Source organism: Gadus chalcogrammus, chromosome 14 (genome assembly GCF_026213295.1).
Source record: "Gadus chalcogrammus isolate NIFS_2021 chromosome 14, NIFS_Gcha_1.0, whole genome shotgun sequence".
Lineage (NCBI taxonomy): Eukaryota > Metazoa > Chordata > Actinopteri > Gadiformes > Gadidae > Gadus > Gadus chalcogrammus.
Genome location: NC_079425.1, coordinates 5,821,792 through 5,847,430, shown reverse-complemented (window position 1 = coordinate 5,847,430; position 25,639 = coordinate 5,821,792). Strand labels below are relative to the sequence as shown.

Sequence of the window (25,639 nt, the reverse complement as noted above, 5' to 3'; positions counted from 1 at the left end):
ATGAAACAAAACATCACGCGCGCTTCATCTCAGCTCTGCCCTTTTCGGCCAGAGAACTCATCTAGTTGGACCCCCTCACTCACCTCCTCCTACGAGGTGGCTAACAGAGAATGGGGCAGGTAGATGAAGGACACACGATGTTATGTTGAGAGCGCTGTGGTCATGAAAACCTTTTTTTTTGCTAGAGCCCCATCTTGGGAATGATTTTTTGCCATTGTCAACGATTTCTTCTCTCTTGAGCAAAGTCAGCACTGCCGGCTGCCATTCACGGGGAACGCGTGAAGGCAAACCCCCGGCCTCGTGCCAAGATTCAGGGGGTTTACTCGACTGTGATGGACTCAAATTGGCACATTTAAATCCAAGCAATAGAGCAGAAACAATAGGCGCTGTTTCTCCCGACACCCAGTAAGAAAGTCGGCCAACCACATTGTGGGTGTTGTCGCGCGGCCAAACGCGGTCCTTGTACACAAAATAAATATTAAAAAATTGCTTCAAAATATAGGAATCACTCATACGTGGCTTTTTCCTTACCATTTCCGTCCAATCTCCAAGTATATATGTTGTAGCAACAACAATTTAAATGACGGATACTTTCACATTCTCGGCGTAATCTTCTTCGGAACATGGTTCAGGGATCTTCCTCTCGCAGCGTGGCTACAAACAAATTGCTTCCCCGGCTGGACAACCTAATTACCTCGGTGACTGCTGTGATCCGGCAGCAAATACCTCACACCACCCAGGATGTTTGCTAATCTCCCACATAGGAGGGCTCCCGCCCCCTTCTGTGCTGGTATCTTGTTTGTGTTTCCTCTTTTAGATAGTGCATGGTCATCTTTTCTCACCTTTCATCTGTCTACCTGATTCCGTTTTTCATTTATTGTTTCCCCTTTTTTTCCCCCCGTTTATTCATTCTTTATTTCTCTCAGTATCTCATTATTTCTTTCTTTCTCTCTTCCTTTCTCTCTTCTTGAACGCTCTCTTACATTGCTCGTGGTTCAATGCGAAGTCCGTGTAAACAACCCGTTTCAGGCCGACCGGCCCTTTGATTACTGAACGCCCACTATGTTGTACTCAACAAATAACCAATCGACGTGATTGTGATTCGGTTTCCGTCCGAAGCGAGGCCAATGTTAACAGGCTACCGCTGTGATCTGTGAACAGAGCTTCTTCCGACCATGTCCCCCCTTTCTGCATTCAACAGGAACCTTCCTTCAGCTCCTCCGTATTTATGGTTCCCCTTTGTTGATTTACCCAAACAGCAACGATGCCAGGAGGACAGGAATGTGAGTTCACGTTCCGGGTCCCGCACGTTAATGTCATTTGAAATTCAGATACAGGAAAAGAGAGAGAGGGGAGGGAAAGTAAACCTGGGTACATCAAAGCAATATGTGAGAAAGTCCAGGAGTCTGGGCAGATAGAGATCAGCCAAGCGATCCCTAAATTGCCAGCGCATTCCGTGGAATTAGGGCCAGTAATTTGTACGTACACATCGAGCAGGTGGTTCCAATACAGCTGGCGAAAACACATCCACAAAATAATTTGGGCCCTCTGCAGGCATCGGGCACTAAAGGGACTCTGAGGTCGAGGAACAGACCGCAGGTTTGAAACATTGAGAGTTGGTTGCAGGCATTACAGGCAAGATAAACACGGCGGGCTGAATCCCTGCGGATAAACGATGTGACGGTGGTTTGGGTCTTGTGTTGAAAGGCGAAGGAGGCAGAGAACGCATTGTAAACGCGATCCTTTGCTTTGTTGTGTGGGGTTGTATGTCATATTTGGCTTCCTAACTACGAAGACAAGTAGCATGCAACCTAAACACAATGAGGCATTTAGCCGGCCTGTCGGTGGGTTTGTGTGGAGAGGGAAACAGATTTGTTCTGTGGTGCCGCAGCCGAGTTCAGCAAAAGGCTTTCTGTCTACAGTGTTCCCACTTGAGGCAAAGAAAACAAGCAAACAAAAAGTAGAGTTAAGGTAAAGGAAAGGTAGAGTTATTGCGGGATATAACAGAGGCCCACATAAATTCAATCTGATCGTCTGAACTTTGCATTTACATATGGTTATTCCCTGACGCTCAAGTAGCAGAAGCTGTTTGCATTTGATAGCAACGCTAGGACTTTCCAGTGAATTTTTTTTTCTATCCTCAGCAATGATTTCTAGTATCGCTCACAGCAGGCACGGTATAGTTTACCCCATGCATAATGTTTTTAATCTCACAATATGTAAACGACAAACTTTTTCTGGTGTGGTCGTGGAAAAAAAAGCGGGCTTGGATGTGTCAAAAGCAGATATTTCTCTTTGAAGGAAAAACCTTTATCCCAGCCAACATGTAAGCTAATCAGATGTGGGGCCAGATGCCAGGTCGCGGGGTGTGTGATTTACGGTGTATTTGTGGCTGTCGTGGAAACACACACGGCCCCAGCCAAGCTCCGGGGAAAGGATTTACCACACAGCTAATAGCACACAGAACAACCTCACATTAAACAGCGACAACACATTTTGACACAAGGGCTACAAAATGTAGGCCTACGCTACTGTATGGTTGACATAATGTCCTGTCATTGGCTTTTAATGGTTTTTTTAATGGGATTGGAAGGCAACAGGGAGGAACCTACTCATACTGCTGACACTGTCTGATTTGCTGTACAGGATAAATATAATTGTTTATTGTATTAACGGGGCTTATAGACTTAGTTTATACAACAAACTGTGTGAACTGATTAAAAACATATACATTATCCAGCCAATTACAAAGTGCTTACGGAGGATTCTGTTTGATTTTCCCTGACTGAATGGTGTGATGTAAACCTATTTTCCAGTCTTCCTCTCAAGTTGCAGGGTCAGGGGAGGGGGGCACGGCCCCCGGGTGTTAGGAGGAGATGAATGGGAAGTTATTCATAATTTGTGCTCTGCGGGGGTGCTCATCAGTAAAGCTGTGTGTGAGATCAGAGCTTGCAGTGGGTGAGGGTTCTAGATCGAAGTCAGAGCAGCGGAGAGCTCTGCAGAGAGGCTTGGGGCAGAAGCCTTTCTCCGCTTCGCTGGCCAAGGGACAAACAGAGATCCTCGCCATGCTAATTGATTGGGTGAGGGTGTGTGTGTGTGTGTGTGTGTGTGTGTGTGTATTTGATTTTGTGCACACTGATAATCCAAACATTTCAACCTCGATTGGGGATCGCTGTGTGTGTCTGAGAGTGCGTATGTGTGAGAGTGCACTCAGGATACGTGCTCAGATAGATATAAACACACACACACACACACGTGCATGTACATACTCTCACTCACACACACTAAGAGATACACACACAAACACACAGAAAAATGCACCAAGAGACAGGATTCGAGACTGCAGCTCAACATGTTTCACGTATATATTATATATATTATATATATATATATATATATATACATGAATATATAATATACATTATATAGAATAAGTTAATAATTCTGAATAATCATTTAAGTGATTAATGCCCATCACTGCCTTTTATCTTTTTAAGCATACAGTTTAAAAACAAAACAGCTTTCTGCGTCTTTTGTTTACTGTTACCAGGCAACCACCGAATCACTGTTCGTAGCATAACCGCTTTTAAACAACCATTGAAACATTTATCGTTCATCTCAACATTAGCATAAAAAAAGGACAGGCCGAGGGCACTTTCGCTGGTTTTCCCTCCATGGTGTTTACACTTGTTGTCCTTGCAACCACGGTAGGCACGCCACTCAATTCATCTGATTGGACGACAGAAAAAAGTGAAATGACTATGGCCTATTCTCTGCTCTGAGTTGAAGTGATTTCAACTCGAGGCGTTCGAGGCGCTCCACAAACAACGCAAAGGGCACGAACGGAAAAACACAAAGCACTCCGCGACATCACAGTACATAGGAAAACGTTTCACTCTCATTGAAAATAATTACAAAAAGCCGCCCGGAGCTGCTAAAACGCATTTACGTTTTATCAGGACCTTGTACTTCTTAAAAATACAGCAATAGCTGTTCTAACTCTAACTCTCGGTCTTCAGTTGCCCAATAGACCTTGCATAAGGATTAATTAAGATAGCTGTGTGTTATTATGCACCCAATTTAAATATGCTAAATAAACACTGAATTCACCTATGAGCTGTCGGTTTTTTGTTGCATGACTGTGTCATGCAGTGTCATGAAATGAGAAGGTTTCAAAAGATATGGTTGTCTCCATCATTGATGGCAAATGAGACCCCTTATTTAAGCTTACCAAGCTGGTAAATGTGGGGAGCATGCAAAGCTCTTTTTCCTCGACAGTAGTATGAGAATCTCCAGAATCCCAAATCCCACATGTGAGACATTGATTCAGAATTCTCTTTGACCTTTGACATAAGGCAGGCTCATATGTTGATTCAGTGACTTGCTTCTTATTTGAAATTACCAGATCAGATCAGCTTTTGGTTTTGCTTTTAGATTTGCCAACCGATAGAATCCAGGTGGTTTTGTTTAATGGATTTGAGGTCTCAAGGGTCTCAAGCTCACCGCATGGTTTTATTCTGTGTCCCCTGCTTTTTATTATGTAAACAGATAGCTGTAGGACATCTCAGGATTATTTCCCCTTCTTCAGGATTTGGATTCAGATCATGGTTGTGCCCTACCTGCCTTTGTCAAACAGTGTGTTGAAAATGTCCCTGACCTTAACTTTTCAAAACAATAAAGAGTATATTGTTGATTTAAACAGTAAAAAATCAAAAGCCAGCAATAGCATGGCGAGGATGTCAAATTTGCAACACAAATACAAATATTTAGGAACGGTGCTTGACACAGAATTGGTTGCCGAGCGTGGACAACAAGAAAATCACTTAATGCTGAAGCTGAACTATTTTGTTTCTTTGACACATCTTATGTGTGTCTTTGTCATTTTTATCAATGATTAATTGAATGTCTTCTAACTCTTTTATTTATTTGTTGGTTTAATGGATTGTCTGTGAAGGACAAGAATAGCTTAAATGGTATTGTCAAAGTGCTCCAAGGTAATTGGAGTTCGAAAGAGAGACTCGTGGTGTCCCAGGAATCAAAGAGAATCACCAGCCAATTGGACCATGTTCTGTCCAGTGAATTCCCTGTAATGCACTCAGGCAGACCAAACCACTATACTAAGTCCTTCATTGCTTCTGCTATCAGGCTATTACACTTTATTATATTATTATTGCAATTTTAAATAGCTGTTACATCTAATCAATTTACACTAATAGGGTTAGGGTTATTTCTATGAAGCATAACACATGTTTTGTTTTATTTAGTGCTGCCTTGTCTCCTTGTTCTGACCTATGTACGTTGATCTATGTCCTCTGACACACTATCTTGTCTTGTCTGTGAGTCTTTTAAGTCTTTTAAGTTGTTTTTATGGACTGGGTAAGCTGCAAATGAATTGCCCTTACTGGGATGCATTACGTTTTCCAATATGAATAAGTCTGAAGAGACTTGACTAGATCTGAATAGAAAGTTTTGCATTCAAAACATTATGGTGTTAATAATGTTCTTTCCCACACATGCCTAAGGGGCAGACCGCACAGTATGATAGGAATCTACATTGTAGAAAGCTATTATGAATAGCAGCTCAGACAGCAACGGATTCCACAGAGATGACCTTGTCTGCGGTTTGTCCATGAATTACTATTTAAATACCAGTGTGACATTTTGTTTGGCTGAATCAATGGCCTGTGTTGAAAAAATAAGATTAAAACATGTACAAGACAGCATACAAACAATAAGAAAGTTTTGTTTTGGCAATTACTTGGCATGGAATATTTGTCTCAAATTGGTAAATGTATTATCTTGAATCTGGATTTGTATTTGTTATTTGTGCTGACCATTAGTTATACAGGATAGGGTTTTTGAAAAGGCCTGAGGTACAATACATTTTTTCAAACATGTGAAAAGTCACGACCAGCCTAGGGCTGTAGGAATAAACCAAGGTTACCAGCATAATTTTATGTAATCTTATTCACCTAAAGAAGCTTGACCAAAGATGGTTTTATTTGGGCGGAGACATGATGAAGCCTAGCTTAATTAAGATTCCCTCTGGTCCTGAGGTATGTGCGATCTGAGGAGCTGTTGCCATCCGTCAGTATGTTTAACCTAAATCGTATTGTTATCCTTCTTCAAATCTTGGATCCAGCAGTTCAGCAGCAGGGGGAGCTGGCACAGCTCCTGGGACTGGAACCCAAAACTGAAAGGGCTCGTCTGCCGTCAGACTTGACACAAAAATCTAAAGTCGGATTTGTGAGACTATTCTTCTTCCGACCCAGTAGTGTGTAATCTTTGATTGATTGATGCTTATTATGACCCGGCTCGTTTTAAGAGCCATAACACGTGATTGGGATAATAAATGAAATGGATAGGTGACAATGGACAGATTCAGGTCAAAATCCGAGAGTGCACATGCACACAGAATTAAAACAAAGGAAGGATACACAGGTTAACAAAGACACTGGCTGAAACCACTCAATCGCAGCCAGGCAATACAATGATATCAACACTCTAATACCCTAATCAACCACAAAAGGTAGGCACCAATAAAGAGGAGGACTGCTCACCGGTTCACAGCCGCCCCGAACTGTGGACACACACGCTATTTATGTGTCTCCAATCAAGCTGGCTTGATTGGAGACTCCCGATTGGTAGCTTCGGTGGAATCCAGGAAGTAGGGAGGGGACCAATCATCGAAAGGGAATCACCCAGCCGGATTTGCATACAGAATCAGTCAACAACAAATGCACATTAGACGGCAGCCGTAACAATGCTCGATTGATTGATCATGCCTAGCTGAGTTTATTTGCCTTCATCCATCGCGCTCGAAGTCTTGGCCTCCCTCATGCATGGACCTCATGCGTTGGTGTGTCTCTGTGTGTTCCCAAGGTGGGAGGCGACGGCCTGGACGGCCTGCTCGGCCTCCTGTGGCGTGGGCATCCAGACCAGGAGTGTGTTCTGCACTCGGCTGCTCTCCCTGGACCAGCGGGACAGCGCAGGCGTCCCGGACCACGAGTGCAGGGAGTTCAAGCCCGCCATCCTACAGCCCTGCAACCAGTTGGACTGCCCCCCCACCTGGGAGACGGAGCCCTGGCAGCAGGTGTGTGTGTGTGTGTGTGTGTGTGTGTGTGTGTGTGTGTGTGTGTGTGTGTGTGTGTGTGTGTGTGTGTGTGTGTGTGTGTGTGTGTGTGTGTGTGTGTGTGTGTGTACGTGTTTGTGTGCTGGTGTGTATGAGTGTTTGTGTTTGTGAGACAAGCCAACCAAAATAACATTTGCCATACATATGCTTTTCTATTTGTGTACAAGGTTCCCTGATTACTGTTAAGCTTTCTTAAGACCTTAAGTCCTTTTAACTTGTGTGAGCGAAAGAAAATGTAGAAATCTGAGAAACATATCCAACTGCCTTTCTTTCGCCATTCCCTTCACGAACATCTTTCTTTATTTCTATGTTTCTTTATTTGTCTCTCACTTCCTTCCCTCTTCCCTTGCTTCTCTCCTTCTGTCTTTCTTTATTTCTATCCTTCTTTCCTTCCTTCCTTCTGTCCTTCTTTCTGTCTTTCTTTCTTTAATTTACTCTTCCTTCCTTTCTTCCTTCCCTATTTCCTTCCTCCCCTCCTACCATCCTCCCCCCGCTGCCCCTGACCCCCTGCAGTGCTCCCAGTCGTGCGGTGGGGGCGTCCAGGTGCGCAAGGTGCTCTGCAAGCAGCTCCTGTCCACGGGGGCCAACTGGAGGCTGGGGGACGGGGCCTGTCCCGGGGCCGGCCCCCCCGCCCGTCGCCCCTGCGCCAACGCAGATTGCCTACCCTACCTGGGGGGAGGAGAGTGGGGCAAGGTGAGAGAGGATGGGAGGGTAGGGACTCTCTGACTGTGATATGTGTTTGTATTCAGACCAAGGCCTGGGTGACTAATCGGTTCTGATGGGATGGAGGGGGGGTTGATCCACTTTTGATAAACACACCTGCAAAAATTTAAGGTGCAAAAATGAATTGGATAGAGGCACATTTTCAGCCTGAGAAATGTATGAATGTCGAATTTCAAACTCCCATCTGCTGGTCCACTCACCATCCGATGACCAAAATGTTTTTTAAAGGTCCCTTGGCGTGCTACTTTATGGATGCTTTAATATAGATATTAGTGGGCCCCGAACACAGTATTTGAAGACGTTCCCGAAATTCAGCCTTGGTGCAGAATTACAGCCACTACGAGCCAGTCGCACATCCAGACGATATTATGAATCACAGACGACTTTGTCGGGTTCTCCGACGTCTCTGGTTCTTCCACTTCCACATCAATCTGAAGAAGACTTAACCCGCTGCCCGCTGCCCGCTGCCGGGCGGTGGTGCTTCGCGGCGGTGGTGCCTCGCGGCAACCGGCGGAAGGCAGCATGTGGCGGTTCATGTACTTCAGGGAGTCAAAGCCAAAGTACCTTTCCCCCAATTCCTTCTCAACCATGGCTGAGATAACCCCAACTACAGTCTCGTTGTGGAAATACAAGAGACGTCAAAGAACCGACGTGTTATGCGCCATAACACCAACAGTAAACACTTGCGTTACTGTACGTCCACACCAGAAGTCATCATAAAGTTTCGCTGCGAATATTTCTGTTCGCTTTGGTCGCTCAAGTCGCTCATGACGTACAATTCAAAAGTGCCGGGCGGTGTTCCCTTGGATCCACGCAAGCGAAGAGCGTCTACATTCCGATTGGCTGTGAGTATTTTGCCGCTGAAACGCTTCATAGTAATTTGCACAAAGTTCAACAGTTTTTAACTTTTTTTGGACGCTCTGGTAGCTCAACTTTGGCCGCATTCCATACGCATGTCCTGTTCACTGATTACGTTCCAGCCATGATTCAGACGCATATATTTTGTCAATTGGATCATCTGTGTTTCCAGGAACACACCAAATAATGATAGTAAAAAGGTTTTATTTTGAGACCTGAACAACATGAATCAACGTTACATCTTAATGATTCCCTATTGGCCATGGCATAAGCGGGATAATCCACTCTGAGGCATGCGGCCATTCAAAAAGAATGGCTGATGCGATGTGGAGGGCGGAGATGTACTGAGTTTCCTCCTGAATATCCTTTACCCTCCCTTAGCATTCATTGATGCTTTACCCCGACTTCCTCCTTAAGGACCGGCCCCTTAGTTCACTGTCACTTTTGATAAAAATGTCTGCTCATTCACTAAATAGAACAAAAGTTACAATCATTTCAATGTATTACATTATATCGCATTCTGCTCTGTAATGCTCCGTTCCAAATTCCTTGTGAAGCAAAAATAACCTACACCAAACCACAGGGACAGATGGTGCCAAAAAAAAACGTATTCATGAGATAACCCTTTCCGATTGGCTACCACTCTGGGTAATGTTCGAGCTAATTAGGGATGGCAATTGAAAACACCTGCCAACCCTCGGTTCTGAGGGTTGTTCCAGAAACGAGATGTCTGAAACATGTCTCTCTCTCTCTCTCTCCCTCTCCCTCTCCCTGCTGCAGTGCTCTGTGTCGTGCGGCCTAGGGATCCAGCGCAGGGAGCCCGTGTGTCGCAGGCTGACGGCCACGGGCCAGCAGGTGACCCTGGCCAAGGGACTGTGCTCCGGCCTGGCCTCCCCTCCCCTCGTGCGCACCTGCCGCATGATGGCCTGCCCCAGTAAGACTGCATACAGGAAACGGCCTATATCAACGCACACACACACACGCACACACACACACACACACACACACACACACACACACACACACAGACACACACACACACACACACACACACACGCACACACACACACACACACACACACACCACAGATTATTATTTACATTTACAAAACGACCTGGATCTTAACACATGCACTCACACAGAATCACATGCATACAGACACACACACACACACCACAGATTATTATTCATGCTCATTTACAAAACAACCTAAGTGTATCCACATGCGCTTACACACAATCACATGCATACACACAGACACACACAAACACACACACACACACACACACTCACACAAGGCTGATTATTATTCATGCACAATTACAAAACAACCTAAGTCTATACACATGCGCTTACACAAAATCAAATGCATAAACACACACACACACACACACACACACATGCACACATGAACACATACATTAGTATTCATACAAGGAAGCACATTAACAAGACTAACTATAACAAATGCATACACACACATCACAGTGATAAACATGCATTAACCAAAAAGCTGTTCTAAATGAATTCAATAGCATTCACACAGACATTCACACTAACACATATGTTTCCAATGGCTGCGAACTGGGCACACTATTTTGTTGGCTTGACAAACGTAACAGCGTTATCTGATGTAAGTGAGACATGGCTGATCAAAGCAACGTTCCACATTCACCATCAACACATCCTGCTTACGAAGGGAGACTCCATTGTGTCTGGATAAACAATCTCCCTTAGAGACGGGCACGATGGATACATGAACAAAATAAATAAAATACTTTTAGACAGTGAAATAACCGGAAGAAATGTGCGATGTGAAATGGGCATAAAAGAAAACGCGGCTAGGGTAAGAAAGAAGTGTGTGAACCACTGTGTGTACATGTGTGTTTCTGTGTATGTGTGCTCATGTGTGCATGCGTGTGTGTTTGTGCAGAGGCGGTTGGTATCTACAAGTCATATGGAAGGGGAGATCAGCAGTTGTTCATTTGGCGGGGGGGGGGGGGGGTAAAGATTTGTTGTAGGGAGCCCTTCTACTGCCAATCAACTGCCTTGGAGGGCGCAGATCGGAAACAAACAAGGAGATATCTTACCATTAAAGAACTGCATTGAGCCTCCCTTCTCAACACTCTGACCCCGAACTCTTGATCGGCGATCCGATAATACAGGGCAATTAGACGATGGTGCGGTGCTTTCGTTTAACATCTGACATGAACTATCAACCACCAGTGTTCAAACAACAAAACAAAGACAAGAAAACGTCAGATGTGTCTGTGCATTACTTTAGGCAAGGCAACGCAAGGCAACTTTATTCATGTAGCAGTATTCATACACGAGGCAGGCTCAAAGGCTCAAAATGCACATTGAAACATACAAGCAAACATACAAAACGAACAAGTAATAAAATAAAATAACTTGACTCATAAATGATGAGATTGTTTTCCTCCCAAGAGCCCAGGAAGGAGCAGAGAACCAAAGAGGCCCCAGGGCGGCGACACCCGATGCAGACCAGAGGCTTCGAGGAGGGGACGAAGCGCTGCCCCTCGCTGCAGGGCATCCACCGCATCTACATCCAGGTCCGGCCCGAGAGGCGTCTGCACCTCAGCATCGGTGGCCACGCCTACCTCCTCCCCAACACCTCGCTGGTCATCAAATGCCCCTTCATGCACTTCCCCAAGAGCTACATCAGCTGGTTCAAGGACGGCCATCCCCTGGTCAGCTCAGAGCGCCTGGGCGTGTCCAGGTCCGGGTCCCTGAAGGTGCACTTCCTGGGCCCAGAGGATACAGGGCTTTACAAATGCCGCTCCGGGTCCGCCTCGGATATCTTCACCCTTCAGGTCATCGGCGGTCCGACAGGAACGAGCTCAACAGACAAGGAGTCATTTCCGCTGATTTCTGCGAGTTTAAGCCCAAGCAGGGAGGAGCTGAGGATGCCGTCGTGCCGCAGCCACCGCTCCGAAGTGGACACGGTGCTCTCCCTCCCCCGGAGGCTGAATATGTCGGCCGTCGTTGTCTCTCTGCTGCCCCCCGGTGTCCAGGGGGTGGTCATACCACCGGGGCTTCAGGAGAAGATGTCTAACATCACCCTGCAAGCTGACGTGGGAGAAATTAGTCTGGAGCAGGCGTCCAGGCACATCTCCTCGCTGCTGACTCAGATGTCTACTGGCCATCTCTGGAACATCCCCAGACAGAGCACCGCACGGGGTGAAAGTAATTATGAATTTTTCCTGGCAGTTAAGTGATTCGCTAGGAGGCTGCATTTCACTTTGATACTTTTAAGAGCTTTAGCTCAGCACTTTTCTCTTGAATGTGGAGAACTCTCTTTTGCTAATCAGATACGCCTTCTGACATTTCCTTCCAGGCAGACTGCCCAATTGGTCGGAGAACGTGGGTACCAGGGTGCCACAGAGACCCACCATCGTCCGAAGGCGACAGAACCACACGACCGGCGCCACCGCCTTCCAGAAGAACCTGAGCTTCAGCGCGGGCCAGGTGGCGTTCCTCACCAACGGAACCCGCCTGCTGACGCTGTCGTGCGCGGCAGAAGGCTCCCCGAAGCCCACCCTGACGTGGACCAAAGACGGAGCACCGCTGCAGCACACTGACCGGTAAGCTGACCCTACTAACGCGCTTTCACTGGAACATTTTGGAAATGCATGGTTGGCTTGTAATGCATTGGTGGCTTGCTAGAGGGCTGATGTCCTTATTGTGATCACACAGAATTCAATAAAAAAAATAATGACAGATGATCATATACATACAAACAGGTTAGGTTTGAAGATTCGTTACGATGAATTCAATTTAATTAAGAATATTATGTTGATAAATGCCGGGTGTAAAATCTGAATACCGATCTCTATAAGTATGCAGTTTGTGTAGTTATCCACTGTGGCAGATGGTAATTCCCTCTGTTTGGAGGAAAACATTTCTTGACATTTTCATTTTTTCACAATCTGCCCATAGTTTTCTCAATACCGTACATGCTAGTTGCCTCGGGTATAAATAGACTGTATCAACAACGAAGAATCCATAGAATCCTTGCAGCCAAACTCTTAGGAAAGCGAGAGTGTTCCAAAATAAGTTCAACGCGGGTTGATTGTTTTGTTTTTCTCAAGTATCTCCCACTTGAGTTTGTCAGTGTATGCCAAGCCGGGAAGGATCTTCAACATTTTTAACCGAATTGCACAGCGCTGCCCCTGGGCCAAACGCCAAGCAGTGGGATGTTTAATGCAGTTATTAATATGATAAAGCACCAGGTGCCAGCCGTAGACGCTTCTCTTTGTATTCCACACATTTCCGTGTCCCCGCTCCAAGCGAGGAATTGTGCAGGCACATTACATATCACATTGAACTCTGTGGCTCGGGATCATCTTCGCTCTCTGCGTTATTCCCGAGGAGAAAACAGAGTAAATGGGTGTACAGTGACCTTTATGTAAATGTTGTCAACAGAAAGAACACGGTGCATAGAGAGGGAATGCTTCCGAGTCCGTGACTGGTTTCTGGTGTCACAGAGTCTTTTTTTTTTGTGATGATGCGGCAGAAATGCTAAATACGTTGGTGTAATTTTGCTTCCACTGTCACTGTGCATGATCAGCAAGTTTGCGGCTATAAATTGCAGCAAATAGGGTGTCCTTCGCAAAGAATGCATATTAGCTTATCAAATACGTTGAAATAGTTACGTTTTTGTATTGTTCTTGTAACGGCAGACATTTTAGTAGGATGATAATCTACATGGCGAGCACGGCATATGCAATTCTTCAAGAATGTCATAAATAGTTTCTAATACTGAGCAAATATCTACATTCACCGTATGTTGACCCCCAGAATACCCACTACTTTTAAATAGGCTGACATGAAAGTGCTTCTTACACTCACCAAATATTGATCATCCTCTCACTTCTTTGAAGGTGTATACATTAAGTAGTTTTGTAAATATACTGGCCATAGCAGTACATTTGGAGAATGCTCTATCGAGTCTAAACATTGTAATTTCATTCAGTTAAAATTTGTTCCTTTGCAGTTTGTTAGATACAGAATTTTTTTTATCATGTTTTATATCATGCATCCGACATACATAAATACTTCAATTGGACAACAAAGGCTTATATAGATGGCTATGTTGTAATGTAATGTTCATGTTTGGGGCATCACTGATAATTATTCGGGCTCTCAAGGGAGATATTTAAACATTATAATGTATGATTGAACAAGGATATTGGTTTGAGCACATCCCTCTTTAACCATTTAAGACTGATGGAAGGTGGGAAAGGTTAAATTGAAAATCAACATTTCGGCCATGAAAGATTTTACATATTACCACGTACATATTACCACGTACATAATACATTAATATTCCCGCTAACTCTAGGAATGAACCATCAGCACATCAGAGCAATCACAAATCTATACATATACTATAAATGTATTTTTTTTATTTATTTCCAGTATTAATGCCTGGTTAAAAGTACGTTGATGGGTACTGTTTCTAATCTGGGAACACTGGGTCAATAAATATGGATGCAGTTCTTTGAGGGGGTTCTTTTGACCACTTTTGACCAATGTGCAAAAACGTACAATGTGTTAAAATTATAATGTACAAATCTCCTATGCCCCAGTGTTTTTTTTATTCCCAAAGTACCGTGTCTGAAGTGCTGATTGAAGTATGAGCACTTGTAATTCTCTGCAATATTATTCTGCTGTGTCTGTGTGTGTGTGGGTGTATGTGCGTGCACGTCCATGTGAGTTGAGTGGGCGATTGCATATGGAAGCCATCATCAGAATGCTCAGGGCCCTGCCAATCATACCCCAGTTCAGGACTGACTGCTCTGGAAGAGAGTGTGTTTTCTTAGCCCTCTCTCTCTCTCTCTCTCTCTCTCTCTCTCTCTCTCTCGCTCTCTCGCTCTCTCGCTCTCTCGCTCTCTCTTTCTCTTTCTCTTTCTCTTTCTCTTTCTCTTTCTCTTTCTCTTTCTCTTTCTCTTTCTCTTTCTCTCTCTCTCTCTCTCTCTCTCTCTCTCTCTCTCTCTCTCTCTCTCTCTCTCTCTCTCTCTCTATTTTACTCTATCTGTCTCTTTCTCTCTCGCACGACATGCCCTTATTCTCTATTTCCTTATGGGTCTGTTTACTGGCGGTGACAGCCGCTGGACTCCACTGTGCTGTGATTGAGTTGTGGGTTCAAACCCCGCTGTGTCCGGCCCACGCTCCGAGACATCTGAGTTTGTCGCCAGGAGGCAGAATATATTAGATTTGGGCGAGATTTAAGGAGTTTGCGAATGTTAAGAAGTTTTGATTGAAATGCCGGATGCTTTCTCGAGGTTGCTATACTGTGTGTGTGTGTGTGTGTGTGTGTGTGTGTGTGTGTGTGTGTGTGTGTGTGTGTGTGTGTGTGTGTGTGTGTGTGTGTGTGTGTGTGTGTGTGTGTGTGTGTGTTCAGGCTCCCTGTTGGGCAGACATCTTTCGAGGCAGACATGGTTTTGCTCTTAAGGGATCCTCTATTCCAAATCTATACCAATAAATTGCATATCTGTTCTTGCTTTCGCTGCTGTGGAATACTGAGATCGTCCAAGGGGAGCTATAAATCGTCAATAATGGGTTTAGAGGCGCGAACAAGTGAAGTGAGATTTGCCCAACCATGGGAGGAAAAAAAACACCCACATTACGGTCCAGTGGGGGCCGTGGAAGACTGAGGGAACATCCAGACCTGGCGTACTAGATGTGAGTGGAGTTCTGCATTGACCCAAGTCGACGGCATGAAGAACGTCATGTTGGGCAAGAGAGCAGCAGAAGGTCTCTGGAAGACAGACTGGAGAGGTTGCTCTCAGTACATCGAAGATCCATCACCTCCGTGTTATCCGGTGCAGCTCGCAGCGATGTGTGAACAGCTCGAATGAGTTTTTCTGACATATTACCGCATCAATAATACATTGCTATTTCACTCAACTCTTTACTTTTTCTCTCCACACGCATACACTGTTTATACCTTAGTTTAATTCATTTCAGTACTTTCAATGTCACCCAAAGGCTCTTTAAAAAGTACTTTATTCTGTCATGCACTCTTCCTTCTGTATGCACCAATGGGCCATTTAGGTGAAAGAAAGGTCATAAATAGTTTCTAATACTGAGCAAATATCTACATTCACCGTATGTTGACCCCCAGAATACCCACTACTTTTAAATAGGCTGACATGAAAGTGCTTCTTACACTCACCAAATATTGATCATCCTCTCACTTCTTTGAAGGTGTATACATTAAGTAGTTTTGTAAATATACTGGCCATAGCAGTACATTTGGAGAATGCTCTATCGAGTCTAAACATTGTAATTTCATTCAGTTAAAATTTGTTCCTTTGCAGTTTGTTAGATACAGAATTTTTTTTATCATGTTTTATATCATGCATCCGACATACATAAATACTTCAATTGGACAACAAAGGCTTATATAGATGGCTATGTTGTAATGTAATGTTCATGTTTGGGGCATCACTGATAATTATTCGGGCTCTCAAGGGAGATATTTAAACATTATAATGTATGATTGAACAAGGATATTGGTTTGAGCACATCCCTCTTTAACCATTTAAGACTGATGGAAGGTGGGAAAGGTTAAATTGAAAATCAACATTTCGGCCATGAAAGATTTTACATATTACCACGTACATATTACCACGTACATAATACATTAATATTCCCGCTAACTCTAGGAATGAACCATCAGCACATCAGAGCAATCACAAATCTATACATATACTATAAATGTATTTTTTTTATTTATTTCCAGTATTTTCTTTTACCGTATATCCATGTGTAGCACCTTTCATGCAGCACATCCCACCACTGAACTCCCAGACTGCTCAATGCCTCAACTTGCATCACCCTTTCCCCCTAATCTCACACACTCCTGTTTCTCTCCTCACAACCATAACTTTAAACTTTATGGACTGGATGCCAGAGAAAAGAAAACAGTTGAGCAGGAAGCAGTGGGAGGAGGGCGCGAAGGCCAGGGAGAACAGAGAAGACGTGCAGCGCCCTGGTCTCTCAAAGACAGGAGGCTGTGTGGCTCTGCTGCACCTTTTGACCTGCACTTGATTGTATCAGTCACAGACTGGCCTCGGAATGAATTGAGACTTATACGAGAAAATAGGGATGCTCTGGGCTACTGCGGGTCATACTGTGTCATCCAAACATACGTACACACTGGCTTGGTTGTTATGGCTCGGCCAAGGACAAAATGAAAATGAATGGATTCCACTCTTGTTTTTTCTCGATTTTACTTTTGTATTGTGGAATTGCTATTCTTTCCCTCAGTACAACTTGTATGGAGGACCGAGGACATTCGTTTGTTGGCCCATACTAAACGTACTGAACACTCTTTTGAGGGGCAGCAAGTAAAACACAGCTGCAGGGCCGTAGAGCATATCTGCAGCATATTGGCCACCGGGCGACTGTATATTGGTACCTTTTATTGTATTATGTTAAGGTTTAGTATAACACATGCAGCACGATCTCCAGGTGGTACCCAGCTCCCCTGCTGAGCTGTTTGCGGTCACAGGACCATGACAGTGTTTCACACTCTTCACACTTTTAGAGGTTCTGGGGGCTCTGTGCTGACTCCAAGGTCCCCAGTTGTACTATTATGAGGTGAAGTCACACTGCATCGCCTCACCTGGTGAGGTGGGAGGACTGGGGGGGAGATGGGATGGGTTGGGGAGGAGCAGGGGAGAGGATTGAACTGGATGCAGAAGGGCTATAGATGCAGATATATTGGATGCAGAGGATGCTACAGATTTTGTTCTTCTATGTTGAGGTTTAAGGTGAAAATGAAGGATGAAGGTGGACTAGCACATATCTAGAATCCTATCATTATTTTTTTCTATGTAAATGCAGCATTTTGAGGATAAAATATGCTGATTCTGGACTATCGGGAGGACGTCTGTATATATGTGTGGCTTGGATGGGGCATGTGAAAGAATGTGTTCAGTTGCACGTTTTGTGTGAGTTTATGTGAGTGTGAAATTGTGGACTGTGCCTGTGAGCATGTGATGGGCATATATTTCTGTGTGTGTGTGTGTTGGGGGGGGGGGGGGGGGGGGTGTGCTCGTATGCATGTGTGCGGGATGTGCATATGAACATGTGTGCACATACGTGGGTGCACGTGGGATGTGCCGTGGGTATATTTTCTAAACGTCCTGCTTCCCATGTTTTCCTCGGAACCTGGGAGTTGTATTGTTACACCTCAGAGACCCATAAAGCTCTGCAGGGCTTTTAACTGTTCAGGTCTGCTCCCTGTCACTTCCTACCGCGAAGCACGGCTGCAGCGCATATATATATATATATATCACCCCACCGCTCTCCGTCCACCTCATCCATTCATCTGTGTAACTCTAAACCCAGGACCAGGCTGCAGGTTTATCCTTAAGCCCAACTTCTAACAAAGTCTCAGAAAGTCAATTCTGTTGGATATGGTCCAGCTGTATAAACCGTTAAATCCGCTGGCGTTAAATTACTAGGGATGGATATATATACATATATATAATATGTTATGTATTATCTATATGTATAGTCTGTACGTGGGCATCTGAGCATCTGGCAATGCAATATGCATCACAATACGAGAGTCCCGAATTAGCCTATAGTGTTACGTGACAGAATTATGAAACAATAAGTTATTATTTATTTAGTGTATACTGAGTCGGCATAAGGATATGTCTGTACACGTTAACACAAATTACATACAGATACAAATGTACTCTAAAAATATTTCTGCATTTCAAAAATGAATATTGCATACTTATTAAGAATGTATATGTATTGTTTTGGAAAACGGATAATTATGTTTTTAAGCCAAATTGATATTTTATTCCAAGCTAACCTAAATTCAATGTATTACAATTACAATATCCGACTGATATTATTAATTGAACTGTGCTGAAGTTTAGATCCATTGATGTGCACCATCTCTCTCATGGACCTTGTCTGGATTGCCTGATAGAGGGCCAAGTCTGTGTTTCCTTCCTGTGGCTGAACAGTGTTTATTCCTTAATGAGGGCGGTCTCAGATGGATCTGAATGATGCGGTGAAATGAGGCTACTATGCTATACTGTTGATTGCTGTGTATAGCAACGTAGCATGGCGGTATTAAATACAGATTGTTCCTTCGTCATTGTTTAGACAAGCCGATATCGGGGAGGAGGGAAAGTGAAGTGTTTCATCGCGACTCCTGTTTCACAGATGCTCTTGTTCTGGCTTTGATTAGAATTTACCGTGGTTCTTCCTCTTGTTACTAAACAGATAAACTCGATAGAACTGCTAATTGCACGACTGAATAATAACACAGATGCTAACAGTGTTTTATGTAGTCCAGTGCATGTTCATCCTCTCCAATGTAAATATAAACAGGAAGACGAGAGAGAGAGAGAGAGAGAGAGAGAGAGAGAGAGAGAGAGAGAGAGAGAGAGAGAGAGAGAGAGAGAGAGAGAGAGAGAGAGAGAGAGTAATAATATAACATAAGCCTTTAAGTCGTTTTTGTAACTGGACTATAATGGGTCTGTTTGGAAAAATATGTTTATGTGGTGTTTTTCAAGACAGATGTGTTGTTGTTACCTGGAAGTCATCCGATCCAGCTATCAGTTATTGCTTTCAAAGCTTTCAAACTGCCATTTACTCCCTCCCCACGTATTCTAAACGAAAGAGCAGTGCTCTACAGTAGTATTTATGCCAGAGGGGATAAAAACTGTCCTTTCAATATTGCCAGTGCTTTTTTTCACGTGAAAAAAAAAACCTCTGAAATATGAGCTTGCTGTGCTGGCTTCACCTGTTGTCAAATAGTCTTGCATCCTTACCATATTGAACCCTACCAGCATTTTACCCCTTCCTATCTACAACTCTTCTGATATTTTACCCTTCTGATACTTCATCATCCTATATTCGACCCTTTCGATGTATTAACTTTTCCAATATTATTCCCTTCCGATGTTTTAACAGTCCGATATTCTGCACTTCTGATACTATAACCTTTCGATATTTGCATAACTTCAATATTCTAACCTTCCCGATATTCTCTCCTTTGGCCTGCAGGGTGTCCTGGGATAGCAGTGGGCATCTGCAGCTGTCTCAGCCCAGTGTGGCTGACCTGGGCCTGTACACCTGCACCGCCTCCAACGCCCTGGGCTCCGACTCGGAGTCCTCTCGGCTGAGAGTAGCCGGTCAGTGCAGACAAGCCATCCTCGCCCCTTCTACTATTAGTTATTTATTCATTCAGCGGACGCGTTTGTCGAAAGTGACTTACTTATTTTTGATTAACATCATTATGGTGAAGGTAGGACACATCTTCTTCAAGGAGAATACAGGTAGCACTGCGGACATATTGTGGTATCAAACTTGTATTGTTCAGCTGGGAATTCAAACACCACTACGCTATCCCGACCCCGCTTCTCCCTCTGCAATGGAGTGAATCATGATGCTTGTGCGTCAGGTCAACTGGCTTTCAGTGGCCCAAAACCGAAGGTCTATATTCTACGTAGCATCAAATTAAACTTTATCACTACAACACCTTTCAGGCGCAACGCCAGTTGAGGATACCCGTCTGGTTGAAGCCCTCAGCCTCTTATCCTTTTGTGTTCTCCGTTTGAAACCCGACAGAGCCACCAGCCATCGCCGTGTCCTGGAGGAACATCTCAGACGTGGGGACGGCGGTGGGACAGAGCCTGAGGGCTGCGGTGGGGGGGCGTGTGAGCGTGCGTCCAGGGGCAAACCTCACCATCGACTGCCCTGTCACTGGTGGGTCCACGCTGTTGGTCAATCCTTTGGGTTGGGCGGGGGTTCTGTTCTGTGTAGATAGGAGAAGTGCCCTAAGAGGTTAATTTAAGAGGGTGTTTAGGTTGAAAAGCTAATTGGGAACATATCGACACTCTTGATCTTTGTTGTCTTTGGTCATTGCTTTGGGTTTTGGCGGTTTGTGTGCGTCGATGGGAGCGGCTGCCTCAGAGGTGGTTTTCTTCGATTCAAGTAAAAGAAAACCTTTTCGAAGGTTTAAAAATACGCTCGGGAAAATGTTTGTAGTCGTAATGCTCTGCCTTTTAGTGGGTTTAGATCAGCTGTGAAATGATGAAACTGTTTAGTGCCAGCGTGCACCTTCCCGTGCCGTGACGGAAACGAAAACGTAATTGATCTCACTTTAAGTGGCGTTTTTTTAAAAAACGGTGCAAGCTCGAGTTGAGGTGAACGCCTGCGGGGATCAAGAACAACATTATTTCCTCCCCCCCCCCCCCCCCCCACACACTTCTTCTCAGTTCCAAAGGAGCAAGTGGAGGGAGGAAAATGCAATTTTGAGCAGTTATAAAACACATTTATCCCCAGGGCAAAAGCATTTGGTCATGGCAGAGAACAAAGCCAGTGCATGTTTGATGTTTGGAGGATTTCTGAGTCGGGAATCAACGGTGCAGGCTGGCATCCGCCCTTCATCCCAGCGGGGTTCGGCCCCAGTTTGCGCACGGCTCTCGAGTTTTTGTGACACGTCTACTCAGAACACACTCAGGTCCACAGCTGGCCTTCCCGCAACACAAGCTAGCCTCTTAGTCTCCTGGCCCGCTGAAATTACTCCGGTGGAACCGTTGCTGTCGAATGCGCTGCCTTGCCCCGAGGGTACCTCAGCGCAGAGTCTTAAGAGAGCATTAAAGGTTGTTTCTTCATTTCCCTATTAGTCCTGAGCTGGCTCTTGCTCCTTAGTGCAACTGGAACAGAAGTGTTGTGTAACGTAAGATGTTTTGTGGTTGGGTCCCGGCCAGTGACCGGTCCTGTTGGAGGAGCTAGAGGGGCTGCGATCCAAGGCCAGCCTGTCAGACCCCCTGTTATTGGCTTTTGTCATCAACCATGGCCACCTGCCGGGTTCAACACCGCCCGGCCCGTCAGTCAACGCCACGACATTTACATTGGAGTTGTCCCACGAGCCCTCTCTTTTCTCACTCTCTAATTTTGTCGTTTGCTCTCTCCTTGCTCTCTCTTATTGCTCCCTTTCTCTATATTTTTTGTTTTCTCTCTCTCCCTTAGTATGCCTTTAATTGTATATTGTGCCTCTTGTTCTGTTGTTCTCTCTCTTTCTTTTTCTCCCAGTCTCTGACTCTGTCTCTCTCTCTCGCACCCTTGTTTTGTTGCTCTTTCTCTCCTTCTCTCTCTCTCTCTCTCTCTCTCTCTCTCTCTCTCTCTCTCTCTCTCTCTCTCTCTCTCTCTCTCATATATTCTTTCTTGTATCTTGTCTATTGTGTGTGTACGTGTCTGCACTTGTGTGTATCTGCCTGTGTGTATTGCAGTCTAATTTAGATGAAAACGCCAAATTACCCCCGTTATAGGAACAGCTCCTGGCTAACGGCACATTAAAGCTTGTATTTTTTCACGGGCTCTTGTCATCACCTAGTAATAGGAGGAGATGATTGAGGTTTCTTGTGTATGAGTGTGTGTGTGTGTGTGTGTGTGTGCCTGTGTGTGTGCCTGTGTGTGTGCCGTGTTAGTGTGTGTGTGTCAACATGTCAACAGGCAGCAAAGCCCAGTCAAATGAAAGTCAAAATAACAGTCTTTCATCTCATGCAAGAAGGAGAACTGGAGGAGAGGGGTGGAGAGAGGCAGATAGAGGGGGAGAGCGAGAGAGTGGGTAATGGAGTGAGTTAAGGGTGGTGGAATAATAAATATAACACATTGCGATGGGTTTATAGAAGCGGCTCTCTGCTGCTCTTTCCACAAGAACAAACCGCCAAATGTGTCCGGCCTACCTCTGGGCCACGCGGATAAGGTTCTCTCATCGTGGTATATACGTGATATGGATGAGTGGGTGATATTTAGCTAGCCTTCGGACTGACCTTCACTTTAAGCAAAGGTTACACCGTCAAATAAAGCATCAGACCTCTAACAGAATCACCTCATTTGATGCCTTTAACACTAAGGAGCTTGGTGTGAATGCTTTTAAGACGGACGTAAGAAGGACTCCCGTGAGGGTAGCTGTTATCAAGTCAGTATTCCATGCAGCAGAGCGATGCTTACTGGGCATAAATCCATTCTACACGACAGAGGCTGCGCACATGAGGCACCGAATTGGTTCTCGACTCTCAACTCTGCAAGAGATTCTGATGACATTTTGAATTGGAAAATTGGCAAAGGTGATTAATTGGCAGTTAATAAGACCTGCTAGTTAGGCCCTCACCCACCCTGCCATCGGACAACGTGGTCCTTCTGTGAGTGCTGTGGCCTTAGTTTCCTCTGTGTGTTCCGGTCGGCCGGTTTGCGTTTTTTGGGGTTGGAGGGCGAAATGGTGAAAGAAATCACTCGGATTGGCTCTTAAGCTCAATGGACGACAAGAGTAACAGAAAAAGAAAATTGAGTTACGATAGCATGCAAAAAAAGTCTCATCTCATCTGATAATTTTCATACGTTCTTGATTGGAAGTGGTTATGTTAAAAAACCGTCTGAGAGAGTTTGGTGTGAAATGGTGGGCAAATGCTGAATTTTTTCATGTTTGTATATAGAAGCAGTCCGAAGTCTTCTGCTGTATCTGACAGACTAACGCCACCTGCTAGTAGGAGAGGTATTTCCTCTCAGGCGCACAACGTGCGTGCTAGTTGGCCGTTAGCTGTAGTCTTTGGGATGTGTTTGAATGCAACTTTTTGGCCGAGATAGAGGCGACGCGATGCGATATGAGACGATACGAGATGGCGAGACATGACACAAAGTGAGGCGGCGCAACAGTGTGCCTTCGTCATGGCTAGCTCTCTGTCGTCAGTTTGGTGTGTCAGGGCCAGGGTACGGATAATTGCCGAAAAAGCACATACAATACCCAGCATGCCTATGGTGGGGAAAACACAAAATAAAACACAACAATGAATTCAGTAAAATGATTTTAAACAAGTGCCAAGCTCCATTCGATGAGAGTACTTTGGAAATGGAACAACTGGTACACACCAATATAATCACCAACAACTATTCGGTTACAGGGTTCTGCTCTCTGAACAACAACACAGCCACAAGCCCAACAATTTCTACATTTATTTTTAAATTAAAACAGTCGGACCCTATTGAAATTAAGTCAGGAGGTAAAACGAGGTGCACACTTAATTAGCTTCAATCGCAAATCATTAATCGCATTAAATGTAGACGGACACATTGGGGAGAAAAACCTAACTACGCTGGTTGCCAAAGAGAGTACCATTGAGTCTTGGGGTGCCCTGTGTGTGTGTGTGTGTGTGTGTGTGTGTGTGTGTGTGTGTGTGTGTGTGTGTGTGTGTGTGTGTGTGTGTGTGTGTGTGTGTGTGTGTGTGTGTGTGTGTGTGTGTGTGTGTGTGTGTGTGTGTGTGTGTCTTTGGGGTGTGTGTGTGTGTGTATGTGTGGTTTTGTCTGTGTGTGTGTGTGCTTGTGTTTTTTTTCTCTGTGTGTGTGTGTGTGTGTGTGTGTGTGTGTGTGTGTGTGTGTGTGTGTGTGTGTGTGTGTATGCATGTGGGTGCGCGCGTGTGTGTGTGTGTGTGTGTGTGGGTGTGTGTGTGTGTGTGTGTGTGTGGGCGGTTGTGTGGCTGGGCGGGTGTGTGTAATACCTGTCCGTCTGTGGCCTAGGGAGAGTGCACGTGGTTGTGGACGCTACTTTCACATGGCCGTGGACTCAACGTGCACGTGGCTTTGGATGCTACATGCACGTGGACGCTACGTGCACGTGGCCTTCGATGCAACGTGCATGTGGGACCATGTGACTGTGATTAAATATGACAGTTTAAATTATGGAACCGCCCGGCTGTGTAAACTCTCTCAGAGCCCCTCGCTGGGCTTCTTGGACACGCCGCGATTACATGACCAGGCAAGACAATAAAGCCGGCCAGGGAGGGCCGCCAGCCTCTTCGTCTCCTCTGGGTTTCCGCGAGGGTCAGGGTTTTATGTTATTTCGCTACATAACTGTGGGTGCCAAGTCGTGTCCGTTGGCCAGGGTTGTGGCCTGCTGCTGGCATCCCCCTCTCCTGACACAGGGCTAGCAGATACGTAGCGCGAGTCAAGGTTTCCATGTGGCCAAGGCCGTTTTGCGAGCTACAATATCTGTTCCTGCGCTCTCGGAAATGTAGGGCCACATTGAGTTATGGATATCGATTTGTTGCCCCGCGTTTATTTCTCACCTTTGGCTGTAGGTGATTTCGTTTTTTTTTTTTACTTACAGCGGCTTGCTCATAATGCGATGTATTTTCTGTGTTCCCTCCCCGTTCTGAGGGCACTGATTTGATCTTAACCATCTCATTCCCTTGCCTCCCTCTCTATACCTCTCTCTCTGTTTTACCATCTCTCTATATTTCCTGTCCCCTGTCATGTCTCTCTCGAGTCCCATGGCATCTCTTCCTATTTCAACCTCTCTCTCCCTGGTTGTGGTTCTCCCTCGTCCCGTCAGGCGTACCACAGCCTGCCGTCTCCTGGCACTTGAAGGGCGGGCGGCTGAGTGCCGGGGCGGTCCCGCTGCCCTCCGGAGCTCTGTGGCTGAGGAACGTCACGGCTCAGCACCAAGGCACCTACTACTGCACCGCCAGCAACCCCATAGGGAGGTCCACCGCATCCACCACGCTCAGCCTGCAGGGTGAGTTCAGGGGACCCCACGACAACAACAACAACAACAACAACAACAACAACAACAACAACCCCAGTCACTATACACACAAACATATACAACATAACTTGAGAGATGCCCACAAGTCAGCTATTCGGGGTTGAGGCCTATGGGTGTGTTGTTGAATCCCGGCCGGAAAAGTTCTGGGTTCGATTCCCACGTGTCCCCTCGCAGCCTACCTGTGAACTTCCTTTCGGAATTCACTGTTTGTCCATTTGGATATAATACATCTGCTAGATGTGTACCATGAATACTTTATCGGATTCCATAACCTGCTAGTGTGGTTTTCGAGGGAGGTCCCGATTGGAAACGGGAA

The 25,639-nt window shown here is 45.2% G+C and overlaps 1 protein-coding gene across 1 annotated transcript in view; it reads left to right on the top strand.

Moving 5' to 3' along the window:
* The window catches only part of adamtsl3 (ADAMTS-like 3), a 140,952-nt gene that overhangs the window by 99,164 nt on the left and 16,149 nt on the right, over positions 1 to 25,639 (top strand). Inside the window, exons 18-25 of the mRNA XM_056607041.1 lie at positions 6,883 to 7,093; positions 7,646 to 7,825; positions 9,494 to 9,647; positions 11,163 to 11,921; positions 12,073 to 12,319; positions 19,782 to 19,909; positions 20,346 to 20,483; positions 25,111 to 25,293. Of these exons, the coding sequence (XP_056463016.1) occupies positions 6,883 to 7,093; positions 7,646 to 7,825; positions 9,494 to 9,647; positions 11,163 to 11,921; positions 12,073 to 12,319; positions 19,782 to 19,909; positions 20,346 to 20,483; positions 25,111 to 25,293 (2,000 nt within the window). The remainder of the gene's footprint in view (positions 1 to 6,882; positions 7,094 to 7,645; positions 7,826 to 9,493; positions 9,648 to 11,162; positions 11,922 to 12,072; positions 12,320 to 19,781; positions 19,910 to 20,345; positions 20,484 to 25,110; positions 25,294 to 25,639) is intronic.